The following is an 18,970-nucleotide window of genomic DNA, read 5'->3' on the forward strand; positions in this document are numbered from 1 at the left end:
ACCTGTAACGTGTGAGGATCATAAAACTCCATTACATTTAGTGTTTTGAGGGGTCGCTGACTTGACAACAAATTCATTTTCTACTATGATTTATTGATATATTTTCTTATTAAACTTAATGTTCGACATACAACATCACGATTTTAATATAAATCTGTAATTCTTGCACAATTTTGATAAATAGAAGAAGTAACTTTCATGTACACACACTCTATAAAAATATGCATTATAACTTTATTTAACTTTAATTCTTGACCATGAAAATTCCGAACCAAGTAAACGATCTCACAATTTATATGTTGTAGAATGAGATACCAAACGAAAAAGAAGAAGCTTGTGACCAGTGGGTAATGGCCAAGTAAATGATCTCATAAATCTATATAATTAATATTGTGGAATGAGATGTTCCGTGTAAAAGGAATAGATAAAGAAACTAGAGTTCCATAAATAAATAAATAAATAAAATTCAGGGCTGTGATTTATCTAAAACTAGATCTTAGAACCAAAACATACAAATGAGGAGTAAAAGAAAAAAAAAACAAAACATACAAATGACATATTTAGGTCATTGTTAGTTTATTTGTGGATAATTTTTAGTAAGGATGATCTAGCTAAAATGGTCTAAAAATAACTTCAAATCCAAAATTTATAAAATGACCTAAAACTGAATAATGATTTTCTGTGTTTTCGGTTAATTATTGACCATCAAATTGCCTAATCTTATGACCACGATTTAGACTGCATTTTTGTTTTGATCTTTTTCCAATACATACATGCCTATAGTTAAAATAAAAACTAAATATCTAGTGTGAGAACTAACCACTACTCTTGTCCATTTAATTATTCATTTATATCAAAGATTGGGATTTTATATAATTAAGTAATCTCGTGTGAGTTTTTTATAGGATTTTTTTATCGTTTATATAAATTATTGAAAATTGGACTATACAGATTTTATTGTTGTGTACTTTAGTATTTCACTTTGTAACTCTCACGTTATTTTAAAGACATTTTAATGATAATACTATTATTTTTACGATAATAATATTTTAAATAGTAAATTTATATTCCCTTCAACAGTATAATACTGTTTAAGTAGTATACGGGAGGCAAATTTATTCGATGCAAACTAAAAATGTTGTGACAATGACAGTTCTAAAAGCAATGCAAAAATTGCAAGTTCAAATAAAGTGTTTTATTTGCGGTAAAAAAAAATTCTTACCATGATTTAATTTAATTTATGTTCCACTTACGTAAAGCAATCGGCATAAACATAAGAAAAATAACAAAAAAATTATGCGAAAAATAGTAGGCAAAATACCATCACAATCTAATGTTTTTTCAGATATTTACAAAAAAGTGGCACTATGATGAAAAAAAATCCAAAATTCAACAGAATCCAACAATTATTGAAGAATGGGATGAGCGCATATAATTGCCATTGAAGAAAACGAATGGTTTGGGAAAATTAGTACTCCTCCTCCCATTCAAGACTTTTTTTTAATATGTCTCACTCAAAAATAATCTATTACTAAAAATAAAAATATTTATTCTCTCTCTTGCATTACTTTCTCTATTTAACATACAAAATATAGCTATACAAATTGCGTGTCATCCAAAAAATGGCTCTTCTTTCTTGGAACGGAGAGAGTACACACATGCAAAATCGATCATTTCTATACTTATTTTATTTTTATTCATAATTAGTCTTTATTTCCTAACCAAAATCCAAATTAATAATTTGCATACTATTATTAATACTCCACGTTCGAACCACTTTCCAATAGAGAATAGGAGAAATACGAGGTGATTGGTAACACGATCGACTTTATTACTACAAGGAATAAATAACTTTTAGTTATGGCTGGCATCATCAACTTGTGCCTGGTGTTTTCGAGTAGTCCAAGAATCTACACTTTTAATTTCCAAGTTAGTCTCCAAGTGATAGAAATCCATGTGTTCCATCCTAAAACCAATTAGTGATAGGAGGAGGGGCTCATGAGACTTATATACTAGTTTCAGTTTTCTTTTGACACCGATGTGGGACAGTTATATGTTATATTTTTAGTTTCAATTGCCAACACTCTCCCTCAAACCCTTCAAGGTGAACCTTGGAGGGGTTGGACTTTTTTCTAATCGATTGGACAATCAGCCCAATTTTTTTTCGATCGGTTGGACCACTTGACCCAAATTTTTAAGTCCAGATATACTGGTGGGTCAGTCATTTTTTCGGTTTCGGCCCAGATATACTGCTGGGTCAGTTAAATTTGACCCACAGTCGGCGACCCGCTCTGATACCATGATAGAAATCAATGAGTTCCATCCTAAAACCAATTGGTGATAGGAGGAGGGGCCCATGAGACTTACTCCATATACTAGTTTCAGTTTTCTCTTGACACCGATGTGGGACAGTTATATGTTATATTTTTAGTTTCAATTGCCAACACCAAATATATATGCATTTTTATTGGTGCGCGTATTAATGTATTCCTTTCAAAAGTATATACACTTCTAGTTTTTGTTCTAAATCTTATTTGTAAGAAAAAAGGGACTTTTCAGTGTTTATCCATGTAAGTAGTTTTCATCAATATATCTGGTTAATGATTAATACTATAAAAAATAGACTACTTTTACCATTTTGAGTCATTTTGATTAATGATTAATACTACATTCTACACATTTTAAAATTATGAAACCAATTAGCTTTCTTAGTTGATTAATTGGTCCCATCTTGTTTGAAGAGTCAAAAGCTATTTTGATATACTTAGAGCATTAGCAATGGAGGATTGGGTATGGGGACGGTGGGGTGGCGGCACGATGGGCATTGTGAGCGGGGATTCCGCGATGGGTTTTGGGGGTGGGTGGGAACCAATCCGTCTTGCCCATCTCCACCCAATCCGTCTTTAGATAGAGTTTCCTCGACTCTTGATAGCATCAGCCTTACCGTCACCCTGGATCTACTCCGACTGCACAATCTCATGGTGTAAGAAGATCGGACAACATAATTCGTGTTTGTAAGATTTGTAATTTGTAATTTTCTAATTTTTAATTCTTAGGATCTGTAATTTTCTTTTATTTTCTGTGAAGTCGTTTAGTATTATATATTGTTTACTTGTACTTCTAAATAGTGCAGATTAATTCAAGAGACGTAGGAAGAGGAGGTTCATTGTGGAAGTTGTGGCATGGTGCAAAAGAAATAGGGAATGATGGTGTAATGAAAAGTTATGGCATGACAGCTATTGCGAAATGCTCTTATGGAATTATTCCCAAGGTATAAATAGTGCACCGCACAACAAATAAACTAAAAATGAAGTACCACAAAAGTAAAAAAAAAAAGAAAAAGAAAAAAAAAAGATACTCTTCCTTGTCCACAACACTATGTGTCTGTGTCAATTCTAATATTTGGGTTGAAATCGAAGGATCGCTCTGAACTACATCCACACTTTCTAATTATCCACCAATTTTTAATAAAAAAAAGTCCAAAGATAAAAAAATGTCATCTATATGCATTTAAAAAGTTGTTGTATGTTTGTTTTTTTTTTCTTTTTCACAAAAGATTGGAATATCTTTAATCAGAAAAATCCAAAGCATGTATTTTATCATTTAGGTAAAATACAAAGCATGTACATTGAAATGAAAAAAAAAAGAAGAATAAAAGTGGGCACTTTTTTGGCAACAACTATTCCTCATACTTTATCAGTTGGCACAATCTTATCATGCTTTTAGAAGTGAAGCTCAGAGTGCTATAATTGATGGATCCTATTGGAACACCTCATCATCACTCAAATTCGTTTTCAAGATCATCAACCACATTAATTCATTTGGCATTCATCAAAGATTATTGATATAATTTTGTATGCACATAGCCCATGAATTTTCGCCGGCGTGCAGTGTTTTATTTCTCACGTTATGATGGTTCCGCCTGCGTAGGGCATAAGCGATTCTCTATCGTTTCATTGAACAAGCAAGCCTTTTTCCTCTACTATAGACAAGATTTTTCAACCTAACAAAGCCAGACCTCTCAAGCTACACAACAATCAAGATTGACTCAATAGTTCACAGCCATCACACTATTCACTAACTTCAAATCTAGAGCTAGAATTTGCAGATTCATCGACTTTGATCAAGAAATCAATGAATTTATAGGAATCAAGGCTTGTTATCCTCCTCAATGATCTCTGCATTCTCCACACATGCTCTAGCCTCTGCAGCTCTCCTTTTCTGTTGGATTCTCCGGATCCAGTCCGCCACGAGGACATGGAGCTTGGGTGCAAGCTTACTCGTCGAGGCGATGTTGAGGCCCGACTTCTTGAGAAGGCGCACCATATACTTTTCAGCCTTCTGGAAATGGACAGAGCAATAAGAAGGGACTGTTGATCTGAGTATTGGTTTTCCACAGAGTATAGGTCCTGTAGTTGAACTGATACAGGAAATCACAAATAAATGACAAAATTATCAGCAAAGGAGACATCTTACAGGAAATTAACCATGTACAAATATTTTGTTACTGGAAAGAGATATTCTGATTCTAAAGAATCATTGCCAGCAGAATCTGATGATGTTTCATATATCTTCCTATTTTTTAATATGACAGGTCTGAAAAGGAATTCTTCCAATCAAAGATTGACAACACAGCTCATAGAAGATATGTTACAACACATGTATGTTTGAGAAAAAATAAAATAAAATAAAATAGAATACCAGCAATTGCGAATAAACAAGAAATACTTATCAGCAAAGGAGACATTGACCAGGCAATTAACCATGCACAAATTTTTTTTACTTGAAAGATATTATCTGATGCTAAAGAATGATTGCCAACAGAATCAGATGATGTTTCCTATATGTACTATTTATTGAATATGGCAAGTCTGAAAAGGAAATTCTTCCAATCAAAGATCGACAACACAGCTGATATAAGATATGTTACAAGCAATGTTATCAATCTCGTATGGCGGCTTATGGCGGTTCGCCTAAAAACCGCCACAGGGATATGGCGTATTAGTATGGGATATGGCGGTCAATAATTAAATAAATAAAATAATACTTATATATTTATATATAATTCAGAAATTAGAAAATAATTAAAATATAACATCTAAAACACATTAAACAATTAATAAAGTATAAAATACAACTCTATCCTCCATGTTTCTTGCATAATGCCCCATTCCTAAATACAATACACACGCAATGTTGTCAAATGTCGGATATGGCGGTGCTATGGCAGCGACATGGTGCTATGGCGTTTCCACCACTGAACGCCATGCCATAGCGCCATCGCGCCGCCATATCCGTATTTGATAACATTGGTTACAAGACACATGCATGGTTGAGAAAAAATAAAATAAAATAGAATACCACAATTGTCCAAATTGAGATGATAAAACACACCAAATTAAAAAATGGCATAGATATATGTTCAAGCGAAAGAAAAATTAGCAAGAATATTCTCCTAAGCATGGGCTGGTTTCAACTTTCAACCATCTTTAGATGCCAATTTGAGAACAAAGGTAAAAATTCGTAGTAGCAGTTGAAACTGCAAAGAAAAGTAAAATAAAAGCATGATCCAAATGTAGTTGCATAATTACTGCCCGTATCTGAAAATTTGTCACATATTTCCATTTTTGGTAGTGGACTCTAATATTTAAAAGTAGGACCCATATTTCACTAACTTTTTCAACTCACTTTCCATTACATTTCTTAAAACCTGTGCCCGGTCAAAATGGACAAAATTTAAGGGACGGAGGGAGAACATCGGAAATGCTATACAGCCTTATTGTTGTTCCTGAATTATCTGCACTTTATACCTGATGAACCGAAAGCTATTAGCCTTTTAATGCAGGTTGTAAAGGAGTACACATAAAAGAAAAGGACCTATACTAGAGAAGACTCCTTGCATCCGAATAAGTATTATACGAATCCTCTCATTTTTCTATGATTCTATCCATGGTAAAGTAAGTGACTACTTGTGCATTTTGAGATGCTATAGCTATCTCCTGCTTGGCCAGACAATAAAAAGCTTATGATTAAAACTCTTGGTAGCCAATGGACGAGCGTCCTTGTCAGGAAGGAAACTTCCTCTTACACGATGTAAGAGAATATATAGATATTTCTTCATAGGTGATGTTTAAAAAACATATAGATATTCCTTCATGATCTAAAACAGAAGGAAAAGATAAATGCATGAAACACAGAATCCATCAAAACAAACTTTATCTTTAAACGCATACGACAAACACTGCAAGAAAAAGTTCCAAAGATACATTTCAGTGTTTCACAGACTGGAAATATAGTGGTCTACAAATCAATTATCACCTATCCCTTTTCTGCCTGAATATGCAGTTTTCCTAATAACAATAAGGGATTACATCAAAGGGCCTATTCGAATAGCTAGGAATTGTGATCAACCTTGATAAGATTTCTGAACAAATAATAAAAAATTATCCTTAACCATTTAAAAAGAAAGCGAACCCTCAAGTGCAACTGGATAGCCATATTTTGGTACATTTATCACCACCTCTGCTTAGAGGTCAATTTCAGCGGAGTTGGAAAAATGAAAGTTCCTAAGCATCTTTCTTTTCTCTCAATAAGTAATTAAATACTAGTGGTGCTGCATCATTGTTAAATGTGAAATGGAAGTTTTAAGGGATAATACATTAAGATTTAGGACAAAGGGTGCACCTTGATTCCTGTTTAGTGAAGCTGTGAAGTTATAATTTATTATGAAAAACAGGTTTTTAAACTTGGTCTGCATATCAAACTTATCAAAGTTTATTATACATCAAACTTCAAATAATTTTTTCATGCTTTGCATGCTTGTAATAATTAAATGAGTTTGTGATCTATAGTTTCCATTACCAACTACCCATGCTTGGTCGAGTACCATCCTGGTATCCTAAATTTATGAGTATCTATACCAAAGTCATGAGAATGCAGTAAGGGTATATCACTTCCCAGATTATACAATCCTCATAGACCATTGTCTCTTTTGTGGTTTTTATTTCTTCCTCCCAGCATCAAGGTAAAGATAAAACACAAATTTAGGTGTGTATCTGTGTCAACAGCTCCTACTCGATAAGCATACTAATTTCTTGTATTACCATCAGGTACTTGGAAGCATTTTTCTAGTTTCACCGCTACTGGTTCCACAAACTGATGTAAAAAATAAGAGTGTTCTGTCTGTCCAACATTGTCAAAAGTAAAAATTAAACAGTGTCATGTGTAGTATTTGAGCTAGTTCAAGTGGTGTCACAGAAAGTTAGCCATACAGCAATCATGACAAAGTTACAAGTTACTTAAAATGGTAAATTGTACACCATGTGATATTGTGAAAATATATAGAGAACTTGGAAAGCAACGATATCTTGATTGGAAATAAAACATTATAATTACCAAACTCTGGAACACCTTCACATTCTACAGAAAGAGGTGTAGTATCTACTTCAGAAACAGCACATATCATACTGCAATTGCACATAACCACACAAGCACATCTTAGGATCTACCATTTGTCAAACAACATCAACAACCGGTTAGAAACTTTTGTATTCAAATATCTGTTCCAGGAGAATTTCTTTCACTAGTACATAACTTCACAATCAACAGTGAGAATTGTACAAAATTCATATAGAATATGCACAACAATATTTGTTATTTTTATTTTTTCTAATTGTAATTCCCTTTAAGTTCTTATCATTCAAAAAGGAAAATCCCTTTACAGAAATCACTCTGTACCTTAGTTAGGTCACACTTCTATCAAGATTCCATGGGGTACAACTGTACAAGGCCCGATATCTAAAAACTGAGACAAGCACATCCACTGACCAAACAAATTTTTAAAATATCGTTACTGCCATCAAGCATACTCCAGTTGTTTTCCCCTTTCTAGATTTCCTAAATGGAAGTAAGGGTAGTCCTGTAACCTTCCCTTAAAAACTAAGTAAAGGTTAACAACCAAAACACCAACACTCATAAAACAAAACAACCTGTAAGTTTTTCCATCACATAAAACCCAAATAGAGATTAATCAGTTAACAAGTACTAACAGGCATCAAGGAAGATCAACAATGAGTACCAACAACTTTTTCCAAGCAGTGGCATAAACACAGTCTTCCAAGGTGAAAATAAACACACATTACACGCAGTATAGTAGGATCACAGCAACAAACAAATCCAAATCAATTAAGTGCACCCGGCACAGGGCAATTACATAGAGTACCATATATTAGTAGTAGCTATAATTTAGCAACTAGTATATGCAGAACTACACTATCATGCCTACATAAGTGATTCAGCCATCCTACAAAACCTAATTACTTATCCAATCCAATGCATAATCTAATTTCTCATCAAACACTCCCAAAGCTGCCCTAAAGCAAACTAACGAGCATAAATATTTATCATTATCAACAATTTTCTCTATAAACAAAACAAATTAAAACAGAAAAAGAAGCAAACCTCTTAATAGTGAAAACGCAAGCCTTGTATAGCTTCTGCTTGGAATCAGAGAGTATATGCATATGACAAAACATCGTTAACGCCATCGCCTTTGCCTTGCAGCCGTTCATACCACACCTACCGGAGGCATTCCCAATCGCATTCCCATTCCCACCATTAACCCCCAAATTGCCATTTCCATTTCCATTATCCGCAGCCAGTCCGGCTGCGCCATCAGCATGGCTCGAATTGATCCTTTCATTCTCATCATCTTCAACGAAGGGGCTTTTCCCATACTCCCAATAGTATTCCCTGTACTTCAATTTCAGCTCCTCCATCAACGCCCAATAATGGTCGCGGTAAATCCCCGCGAGCTGCTTCGCTCTCCGGGAACGCCGATTGATGATTTCGGATCGGGTCAGGAACTCCGATTTCGATAGGGCGGCGTCTAGTTCGGCTCCGTCGATGCGAACTGGGCCGGCTGAGGACGACGGCGAGGGGTCCGGCATTTCGGCGGCGTGCGTGTGGAAAGCTTGGCCTCGTGGCGATTTAGAAGTGGGGGTGGTGGTCGGACAGCTCACGGCGGCGACCGGGGAGGTGTAGAGGATTGGAGACACAGAATTTGGGAATCGCGTATCTCTCTCTCAGTGAATTTTACGCTTGCTGAGTTGTTTGTAGGGTTTATATACCTCCATGGATGTACAACAAGAGATGCATTGCGTACAAATTGACAAGCTAATTCTTTTTATTTTCTTGCTTGAATTTATTTGACTTTCCGTTCATATTTTAAGTGGGAGGAGAGGCAGAGGAATGAGGCGGTAGTTGCAATGGCGAAGGAGAAGGAGGCGACAACGACACATCCAATAGTGCACCTATTTAACTTGATTCTATTTTTACATGATTAAAGAAAATCTACATCCAAAAATTCAACAATCACAAATTTTAAAGGACAATCATCCACTCATATTTTCCACCTCATCCAAATAACTAACTATAAGCAGCCCAACTCCCTCAAATTCATCTTCAAAATAGTAGTACTAATAAAGAAAAGAAGAGAAAAAACAGCCATTGAAATGCTGACTATCAAACTATCAGCAGCTGCAGTCTGTTCATCCTCCTCCACTCACTTCCCGAATTCCCACAGCAGATTGAGATTCAACAAGAGAATCCCTTTCCTCTCCAACCCCTCTCTCTTCAATCCTCTCAGATCCATCGCTGAATGCAGCAGCTTTTCCGCTAAGAAGAATTCGGCAAAAACAATGGATTATTCTGCTTCTTCGAGGATTGTGGCCGCTGCCGAGCAGCTCAAGGACCCCGATCAACTCATCGACTCTGTCGAGACATTCATTTTCGACTGCGATGGTGAGTGGAAGTGATTTTTTTATGTGTTACGTTTTGGTGAATGCGGTGATGTTGTTGTTAATTGACAGTTACACGTTCGGTGAAATGCTTGAATGAATTGAAAATGGAAACTTAGAACTTGTTTATATAGAATGCGTATGAATATTTGGTTTTTCTTAATGTGTTACTAAAGAATTATGATAGTACTAATGCAACTTTGTTCAGAAGGGATTTATGACAAGATTTTGTCTTGATAAATGATGGAGGCGACTCCCTATCGTAAAAATATGGAAATAGTTGCATTTGTTACTTGAATACCTTACATGAAAATTTTCGTGTAGTATTGCTATTTACACTGTTACACAAATTTTTGGTTGCACGAAATATTCGTTCAAATCATTTAAGCGTGTTCGGCCATAATATTTTTTTCTTCTGGTGAACTCAAATAATCGTTGGAAGGGTGTACTCGGTCTTAATTGAAGTAATTGAGGATCTATATACTTCATTGCTTAAGAGGTAACTTGATAGTTAAATTAAATGTGCGGGTGTGTTGGCCTAGTCATAGAGTGCTTAACATATGATGCCAATGGTCTTAGATTCGAGTCCACCGTGACATCTTTAAGAGTATTACAATTACCATTGACATCTTTCTTTACTAGTGTTCTAATAAAGTTTTGGAATTTCTCTTGTGTTATAATGTGCATATGAATCCCTACTTTGGATTTTTTCAGGTGTCATATGGAAAGGAGACAAACTAATAGATGGCGTCCCAGAGACCCTTGACATGCTTCGTTCAAAGGTAGCACATTGTCATTTCTTGAAGAATCAATAATTTGTATGGCATATTTTCCTTCCTTTGAAAGATGTGGAGCTAGTCTTGTTCATGATTTTCTCCTCCTTGACAATGCTAATGGTTGGATCCAATTGCTTCTTGTGTAGGGAAAAAGGTTGGTTTTCGTCACCAACAACTCCACAAAATCCAGAAAACAATATGGCAAAAAGTTTGAGACGCTCGGCCTTAATGTCAGCGAGGTAAATGCATTCTCATTTTGATATGTATAATTGAAGGAAAATAGTTAAGGATTCTAATTGGTTGGAAATCGTTCAGGAAGAAATATTTGCATCATCTTTCGCAGCTGCTGCTTACCTGAAGTCAATTGAATTCCCTAAAGATAAAAAGGTACTTACTGTGTATTAGGAAATCACTGTCAAGAAACCGCTCACTTAATTACACCTCTGAGATCAGTTTCATCCTTCACGAAGATGGAAAGTGGTTTTACAGGGCTTTGCTAAGCTGCTGATACGTTTGAATTGACGAACAACAGAAAATTGATTCTCATTATTGCCCACGTATAGGTTTATGTCGTTGGCGAGGAAGGCATTTTAAAGGAGCTTGATTTGGCAGGGTTTCAGTACATTGGTGGACCGGTACGTGATGAGTTTTATATGAAGTGCGTTTCAAGATTGAATGCGCGTAAATTTTTCATAGGAATGTCTTAAACCAGTGCATACAGACCTCTGATCTCGTATACTTTTCTTTTTAAACTTGGCAATGTTGAGGCTTTATTAAAGATATGGATAATGTATGAACCAAACTGTTTATGAGAGTGCTCTATCGATAATGTTCTTATTAACTGATTTAAAGCACTAATCAACTGATGTATATCTCATTGGGCCATCTCATCTTTAGCTCTAGGATTGAAAGGCTGAGGAAAAACACGCGATTTATGAACTCTATATGGTTGCTTGAATTGATCTTTTGGTGAATATTCATTAGTGGATTACATGAGTAGTTTCTGAAGCTAAACATTTAACATTTTGTGTTTTGCAGGAAGATGGTGACAAGAAGATTGAACTGAAACCGGGCTTTTTAATGGAGCACGACGAAGATGTAACTCTTCATTCTTTTACTATTATGGATACCAATTCATGATTAATGGTTGCAGAAAGGATTCATTTGAATATTTTTACTAATTCATTGTCATTCTCTGTGTAGGTCGGAGCTGTGGTTGTCGGATTTGACCGTTACTTCAACTATTACAAAATCCAGTACGTTTACCTGAAAATGTCAATGATCATAGCAGCTCCATTATTCCATTTCCATCTCTTGCTTTTTCCCTGAAAACTGCATCACCAAGTCGATACAATCTGCTTATTCTTATTAAGTGTCATTTCTGTGAGTTCCTTAGCTGTCATGACAAAACACAAGAAAGAACCCGAGCTAACTTTACAAGTCTTGATTATTCTATATGTGAAGGTATGCGACTTTGTGCATCCGTGAAAACCCTGGGTGCCTTTTCATAGCCACCAACCGTGACGCGGTCACCCATCTCACTGATGCTCAAGAATGGGCAGGTGACCTAATTGATCTTTCTGTTTATGTTCAATTGCTGCTCCGTTATGTATTGCATCTAGATTCATAAAACTAGCAAACTCAACAAGGTCACTGAGACTCTTTCTCTCTATTCTCGTCTTTTCAAAAGGATGTGGAGATAGTCATTTGATTGGATTATGTTTTTTTCTCAAAATTTTATTGTGTGAACATGAATTATTTAAGCATATTGTTTACTTTGAGGATTGAATCAATACACTCAAAAGAGTGTAAATAGGTGGTCATTTAAAACATGTGTAGAAGGAATGTGTGAATATGATGGATGCTGAAGTGCAAAGCTTGTTTTCTGCAATCAGGTGGTGGCTCGATGGTAGGTGCAGTACGGGGATCGACTCAACGCGAGCCACATGTTGTCGGGAAGCCCTCAACGTTCATGATGGATTACTTAGCCAAGGAGTAAGCCTAATTATACTATTAGCTAGCATCATATGCATGCAATAGGGTTGTGTTTTCTTTCCTTTGCTTCCACGTTTTGCAAAAATGTTCTTACCTTTGAAATACGCATAAAGGCACCACGACCTTTCAAACGTTGAAAGGTCGTGCCAAGTACACCCGGAACTTTGATCCTTTGTCATTTTTGTAAAAATATAGAAAGATCAGGCTTTTTATTTTTTTGCATATTTCAAAGGTCGAGATCTCCCTAAAAGATTCCCATTAGGACGGATGATTAGGCGAGACCCCAAAACCTGTAAATAGAATAGAACAATATATGAACCAATATTTTCAGTGTCTGAGCCATTACTACAGCTTGGAGAGAGCTAAAGGCGAGGGGTGCTCGAGCCCCCCCCCCCACCCCACCAAAACGACATATGGTTCAAAAATACCATGTTACGTAACGAAGAAGGGGAAAACCATAAGCCCTAGACCATATATGGAGAAGGACTGATGCCGATAAACTTGAAGCTAAAATCACAGCGCGAAAATGGTCATGCTACCATTCCATAGTTAGGGCCATAGCACATAAGCAACGCCTTCCTAGCTGTGCATAACATTGTTTTCCTAGGAAAAGGTGTGCTGCAGCTAATGTTGTGTTTTTGTTATGAAAATGAAACAGATTCAACATCTCCAAGTCCCAAATATGCATGGTTGGAGACAGACTAGACACTGATATACTCTTCGGGCAAAACGGAGGGTGCAAGACTCTTCTTGTTCTATCAGGTAAGGAAAGAAACAGGCACCATTTTGTGGTTTTTATCTCATCTTATGGAATGATAATGTTACCTAACGAGTCTCTTGCTATTCGTCCTTTTTCAGGCGTGACGTCTCTGCCAATGCTTCAGAGCCCCGACAACACGATACAGCCGGATTTCTACACCAACAAGATCTCAGATTTCCTTTCCCTCAAGGCTGCTGCTGTGTAATGCAGCGCCCGAAACCGTCGAGTTTGTACGCATTTACGCTGCGTTGTATTGGACTTAGGTGGAGATAAAAAGAAGTGGGGGATTTACAAGAGCAAAGAGATGTCTAATCACCATGTAATGATGTAAAGCAGCACATAAGCCATTTGAAACCAACCTTGTTTACTGCTTATTCTCTGTTGTGGTGATCTTTCTCTATCTCAGTAAGAGGATATAATGTGTCTTTTGTTTTAATTTAAATCTGGTTTATTGTTAGTATGGATGTTAATCGGGAGGCTGTCCACCGGGTTCGGGTTAGTCCTACTTGGATTGTGGGTTGATCGGGTAAGAGCTAATCAAACTGAAATTTTATTGGGTTATAAATTTTTAAACATAATTCTACACATTTGAGTTTAAGGCTAGCTTGATAGGCTAATTAGGTTACATATGATCGATGTATAATAGCAAAAATTATTCACAGTTATAAAATGTAAAACATTTAAGAGTAAATGTCAAAATTAGTCCTGAACATATGCTCATTTTACGATTTTAGTCATAAACATTATCTTTTGAATTTTCGCATCTCAAACATTTCAATTCGGATCACAATCGTTACAAAACTAACTTTTCCGTTAAATTTTAACGGTCAACGTTTTTAATACTAATTTTGACCAAATTAAAACGTTAAATAGAATTATTAACTCCCTAATTATATCATTAATTATTTTAAAATTGAAATCATTTAAATACAAAACAAATAAATATTAAAAAAGGAAATGAAAAGATAATGGAACGATTTTCCAGTGGACCGAGGTCTTGGCGGGGAGGGCGGGGGAGCGGGAGGCGACGTCGTCAGCGACCTCCTGCCAGTGGTTGCCGCAACGGAGGGAGTGCCACTTGTCCTTGTAGGCGTCGATGAGGGCGACGGTCTCCTCGGGGGTCCAGCACGGCGGGGGGAGGCGGGGCGGCGGCGGAGATGGAGACGGAGGGGAGGACGAGCGTCGCGGTGGGGATGTCGTTGTCGGGGGAGGAAGGGGAGATGATCGTAGCCATGGGGGGAAATTGAGAACGGAGAAGGGGGAATTGAATTGGGGAAAGTTGAGATCGGAGAGGGGGTGGAGGGGGAAGGAGAGAGAAGGGTGGGGTAGGGTTTTTTGTTAATATTTATTTGTTTTGTATTTTAAATGATTTCAATTTTAAAATAATTAATGATATAATTTAACGGCTTAATTCGGTCAAAATCAGGATTTAAAACGTTGACCGTTAAAATTTGACAGAAAAGTTAGATTTGAACCGATTGTGATCCGAGTTGAAATGTGTGGGATATGAAATTCAAAAGATAATGTTTATGACCAAAATCATAAAATGAGCATATGTTCAGGAGTCATGACCAATTTTGATTTTTACTCAACATTTAATTATGAAAATTTTGTGATATATACTTAAACTTAAATATAAATAAATAAAAGTATAAGAGCATACAATAAGAATGGTGTTTAGTAAACTTTGAGTTGCTTAATGATTTAACATATAAGAATTGATTGGCAATGCATCTTGACATTGAATATCAATCTTAAAATTTGTAAAACTAAAACGAAAAATCAACATATTTCAAGACATTTCAAATCATAATTTAGAATTCAAATTGTTTCTTATAATGAATTTGAATTTTAACAATTCGTTTAGTATATTTTAGTACTCCTTACATCACCTAAAAATATTAACATTTGAAATAGCACGAATTTTAATGCAAAATTAGTAAAGTAAGAGAAAAATAGAAAGAAAAGTGTGTTAATAAAAAATTGGTCTCAATCACATTAGAAAAAATGGAGCAAAAAGGAAAGAATTCCTATTTTTAGGGAACGAAAGATGGAAGTGTATTGTATTAAAAAAATCTACCACATACATATATAAAATATAAATATAAGATGAAAAAATAGATTATAGTGCAGTTAAGTCTATCACATATTGGGTTCCGGATGGGCTGGGCTGGGCTGATAGGATTACAATTTTATAGGACAAAAAGTTTTCGACCCTAATCATCTAAATTTAGTGGGCTATTGGATCAGCCCATGGACTTGGAACTTTATTGAGATCCTAATTATTAATTATTCAGTAGTACAAATTCAATTTGGGCATACCCAACCAAGAATGCATACTTTTAAACTAAAATAGCCCGTATGATATTCATGCGTTTAAAGCCTAATTACCTGCGTTTTGTCCACAGCAGAGTGTGCTGTGATTTTGTAAACCGCAGAGGATCTGTTCCCGACTGAGTATTCTTCTCCGCCGCGAAAGTAATTACGTTATTGTTATTATTTTTTATTTCGCAGCTTTGCTCTTTATGTCGTATGGCTGGCTAATTTAGTGGATATTCTTTGAAAGTTAGTTTTCGACAAAATGTCTGATTGAAATTAAGCTTGTGATTTTTGTTAATGGTATAGACGACTCTGTTACAAGTGTTAAAGTTGAAACTTTGAGTTGATTGATTATGACGAGCTTGTGAGATTTTGTTGATTGACTTATTGCTGAAAGTGTCTGTTGTGAATTCTAACTGTTCGACAAAATGCCCCAATTCAATTAAGCTTGTTAAACTGGATGACTAGGATGCATGATTGAACTAGTGTATAGTACCTGAATCATTGAATGATGAAGTTACAAGAAACTTTTGATTTGCTGACCACTTTTATTGCTAAATCTTGTGTTCCTGTGCGTAGATAGTAGTTTAAGGTGATGATTTTTGCGTCCTGTTAGATTTTCAGATGAAATGCTGCATGTAAGAAGAGTGATAAGTCGAGCAACATCGAATTACATTCTACATAAATGCCCCTGCGTTGGCTGCAAGCCTTTTCGCTACTTACATGACCAAAATGGTGCCTTGATGCTTCGACATGGGGTGGATGTTTTTTCACATAATTTCTCGACAGTTTTAGTTCAGGCTCGAGACATAGGCAGACTTCATGAGGAGTTGGAGACTGCAACTAATGAAGGTAGATTCAATGATGCGTGGGATTTGCACGAGAAGCATATGCAGATGGAAGGTTTTGCTAGGAAATCCATTGTGTGCAAGCTGATCGCGGGATTAACAGAGAGTCTAGACATTGAGTGGCTTGAAAAGGCCTATGGATTGGTGGATAAAGCTTTTGAGGAACACAAGCAGACATTGTTCGATAGGGAGATCCTCATTTACCTCTCTTTAGGCCTTGCTAAATGTGGCCTGCCTATTCCTTCCTCGACTCTTTTGAGGAGACTAATCGAGATGGAGAACTTCCCTCCTGTGGCAGCTTGGTCTGCTATTATAGCTTATATGGCCAGCAGTCCGTCTGGAGCGTTCCTTGCGGCCGAATTGGTTCTTGAAATAGGTTACAAGTTCCACGACGGGAGGGCTGATCCACGGAAGAAGTGCAATGAGCCTTTGATTTCTATGAAGTCTAATGCAACTGCTCTTAACATAGCTCTGGTGGGGTGCCTTCGGTATGGCATCACTAGGAAAGGAGAGCAACTCCTTGATATGATCCCCCGGATTAATATGAAAACTGATGCAACTTCGTCAATCATCATTGCCCATATTTATGAAAGAAATGGCCGGAGGGACGAGCTGAAAAAGCTCAGGAGACATGTCGAAGAAGTTGACAATATAACTGGTGTTCAGCTCCGGCAGTTCTACAACTGTCTTCTCTCGTGTCACTTGAAATTTGGCTATCTAGATTCTGCCACTCGGATGGTTCTTGAAATGCTTCACAAGGCGAAGAAAGCTCAGAATACTCTCGGTGTGGCTAATTTGCGGTTGGGGACAGATAAATTAGCCAATGCATCACCGCATCAAATACACGAGAATCCAGCAACACCTCAAAGGTGTTTCTGGTGCTATGAAGACTTTTGTCGTGACAAAAAGTTTCTAAGACTTGAAGCCAAGGCAAGAGAATTACTCAACATCTCTGTTGTGAACTTGCAGGGGCAAGTTGAGCTGATCACAACCAAGAGAGGGATTCTTAGGCCAACTGAGATGACTTATGTGAAACTAGTTAAAGCGTTCTTGGAGGCTGGCAACACAAAGGATTTGGTCGAGTTCTTGATAAAGGCGGAGAAAGAAGATTCCCCTATGTCTTCCGATAACTCGGTTCTCATTCATGTCATCAACTCTTGTATTTCCCTCGGTTGGTTGGACAAAGCACATGACCTTCTGGATGAAATGCGCTTGGCTGGCATTAGATGTACCTCGTCAGTGTATAATTTCCTCCTGAAAGCATATCATAAGGAAAACCAGATTGCTGAGATGAAATCATTGATCAGAGACGCCCGTAGGGCTGGTGTTCAGCTGGATGCAAGTTCTTACCAGACGCTGATTCAATCCCGGGTGGTTGAGAAGGACACAGCAGGGGCCCTTGATCTGTTCAAGGAAATGAAAGAGGCTAAAATACCTAGAGTCGTTGAACAGGACTTTGACCTTCTATCCAAGCGCTGTGCAGAGAGAGACGATGCTCATATAATGTCAAAGCTATTGCAGGAAATACAGGAAGGGCAGACAGCGGATTCTGGAGTCCATGACTGGAACAGTGTGATTCACTTTTTCTGCAAGAAACGGCTAATGCAAGACGCGGAGAAGGCTCTGAAGAAGATGAGAAGTCTGGAGCTTCCTCCCAATGTGCAGACTTTCCATTCTATGGTCACTGGATATGCTGCAATCGGGGGCAAATACATCGAGGTGGCTGAACTGTGGGGCGTGATGAAGTCTTTCGCCTTTTCTAGTGGGATGAAGTTTGATGTGGAGCTGTTGGATGCTGTGCTTTACACATTTGTGAGAGGCGGGTTCTTCATCCGAGCAAACGAAGTTGTTGGGATGATGGAGGAGGGAGGGATGTTCGTGGACAAGTACAAGTTCCGCACCTTGTTTTTGAAGTACCATAAAACTCTTCATAAGGGCAAGGCGCCCAAATTTCAGACAGAATCACAGTTGAAGAAGAGAGAAGCTGCGTTGGCCTTCAAGAAATGGATTGGTTTGTGATTAAAGAACAACTAATGTTTCAGAGTATTTGTAAGTTTAAGTGAATGCATCATTTATACATAATCAGTGCTTAGATTACTAGAAAATTATTTAAGCCGACTCTATATGTTCACAGATTGTTGAATTTTATAAAGGGCAATATGCTGAAAAAATCATACTTGGTTAAATCTACAACTTTAATTTGTTTTTTCCTAATTGTCTCAATTCTCATGGTGATAATTTTTGGCAGGTATATGAATTTATTGACGTAACGTATACGTGTAAAATTTAAAGGAGTGGCTACCTAGATGTATTAAATAATATCATTAATTGAGTAGCAGAATATTTTGTCCGCGTGGTATTTTCCATCTGCCACATTATATATAATTTCCGAGCCAAATATGAGATTATGGGACAAATTAGAAAATGATAAAGTTAGGATATAATTGATCATTTTCAAAAGTTGCAGGATCTAAA

General features: G+C 36.8%; 3 protein-coding genes and 1 long non-coding RNA gene across 5 annotated transcripts; 3 read left to right on the plus strand and 1 right to left on the minus strand.

Moving 5' to 3' along the window:
• The first annotated feature begins 2,881 nt into the window (after positions 1-2,881).
• LOC121763492 lies at positions 2,882-3,274 on the plus strand. The gene is made up of 2 exons (XR_006042441.1): positions 2,882-3,014; positions 3,134-3,274. It is a non-coding gene; the product is annotated as an uncharacterized LOC121763492 (long non-coding RNA).
• A 564-nt stretch (positions 3,275-3,838) lies between these two features.
• Positions 3,839-9,264, minus strand: LOC121765394 (INO80 complex subunit D-like). Its single transcript, XM_042161532.1, has 2 exons — positions 8,461-9,264; positions 3,839-4,420 (listed from the first exon to the last, which is right to left on the minus strand). Exons 1-2 carry the CDS (start codon positions 8,946-8,948, stop codon positions 4,150-4,152), a joined length of 759 nt encoding a protein of 252 aa, XP_042017466.1. The 5' UTR covers positions 8,949-9,264; the 3' UTR covers positions 3,839-4,149.
• A 108-nt stretch (positions 9,265-9,372) lies between these two features.
• Positions 9,373-13,785, plus strand: LOC121765393 (phosphoglycolate phosphatase 1A, chloroplastic-like). The gene is made up of 11 exons (XM_042161531.1): positions 9,373-9,801; positions 10,512-10,579; positions 10,720-10,812; positions 10,889-10,960; positions 11,137-11,208; positions 11,612-11,671; positions 11,777-11,829; positions 12,038-12,135; positions 12,469-12,568; positions 13,227-13,330; positions 13,427-13,785. The coding sequence occupies exons 1-11, from the start codon at positions 9,513-9,515 to the stop codon at positions 13,531-13,533; spliced, it is 1,116 nt and encodes a 371-aa protein (XP_042017465.1). The 5' UTR covers positions 9,373-9,512; the 3' UTR covers positions 13,534-13,785.
• A 1,885-nt stretch (positions 13,786-15,670) lies between these two features.
• On the plus strand, positions 15,671-18,618 carry LOC121763330 (pentatricopeptide repeat-containing protein At1g03100, mitochondrial-like). Of its 2 annotated transcripts, none has more exons than XM_042159329.1 (2): positions 15,671-15,806; positions 16,264-18,618. In XM_042159329.1, exon 2 carries the CDS (start codon positions 16,277-16,279, stop codon positions 18,512-18,514), a length of 2,238 nt encoding a protein of 745 aa, XP_042015263.1. In that variant the 5' UTR covers positions 15,671-15,806; positions 16,264-16,276; the 3' UTR covers positions 18,515-18,618. The 2 variants fall into 2 exon arrangements, with proteins under 2 accessions (XP_042015263.1, XP_042015265.1); XM_042159331.1 differs by having other exon boundaries at positions 15,684-15,806; positions 16,272-18,618.
• The last annotated feature ends 352 nt before the right edge of the window (positions 18,619-18,970 follow it).

This window comes from Salvia splendens, chromosome 14, assembly GCF_004379255.2.
Source record: "Salvia splendens isolate huo1 chromosome 14, SspV2, whole genome shotgun sequence".
NCBI classification, from domain to species: Eukaryota; Viridiplantae; Streptophyta; class Magnoliopsida; order Lamiales; family Lamiaceae; genus Salvia; species Salvia splendens.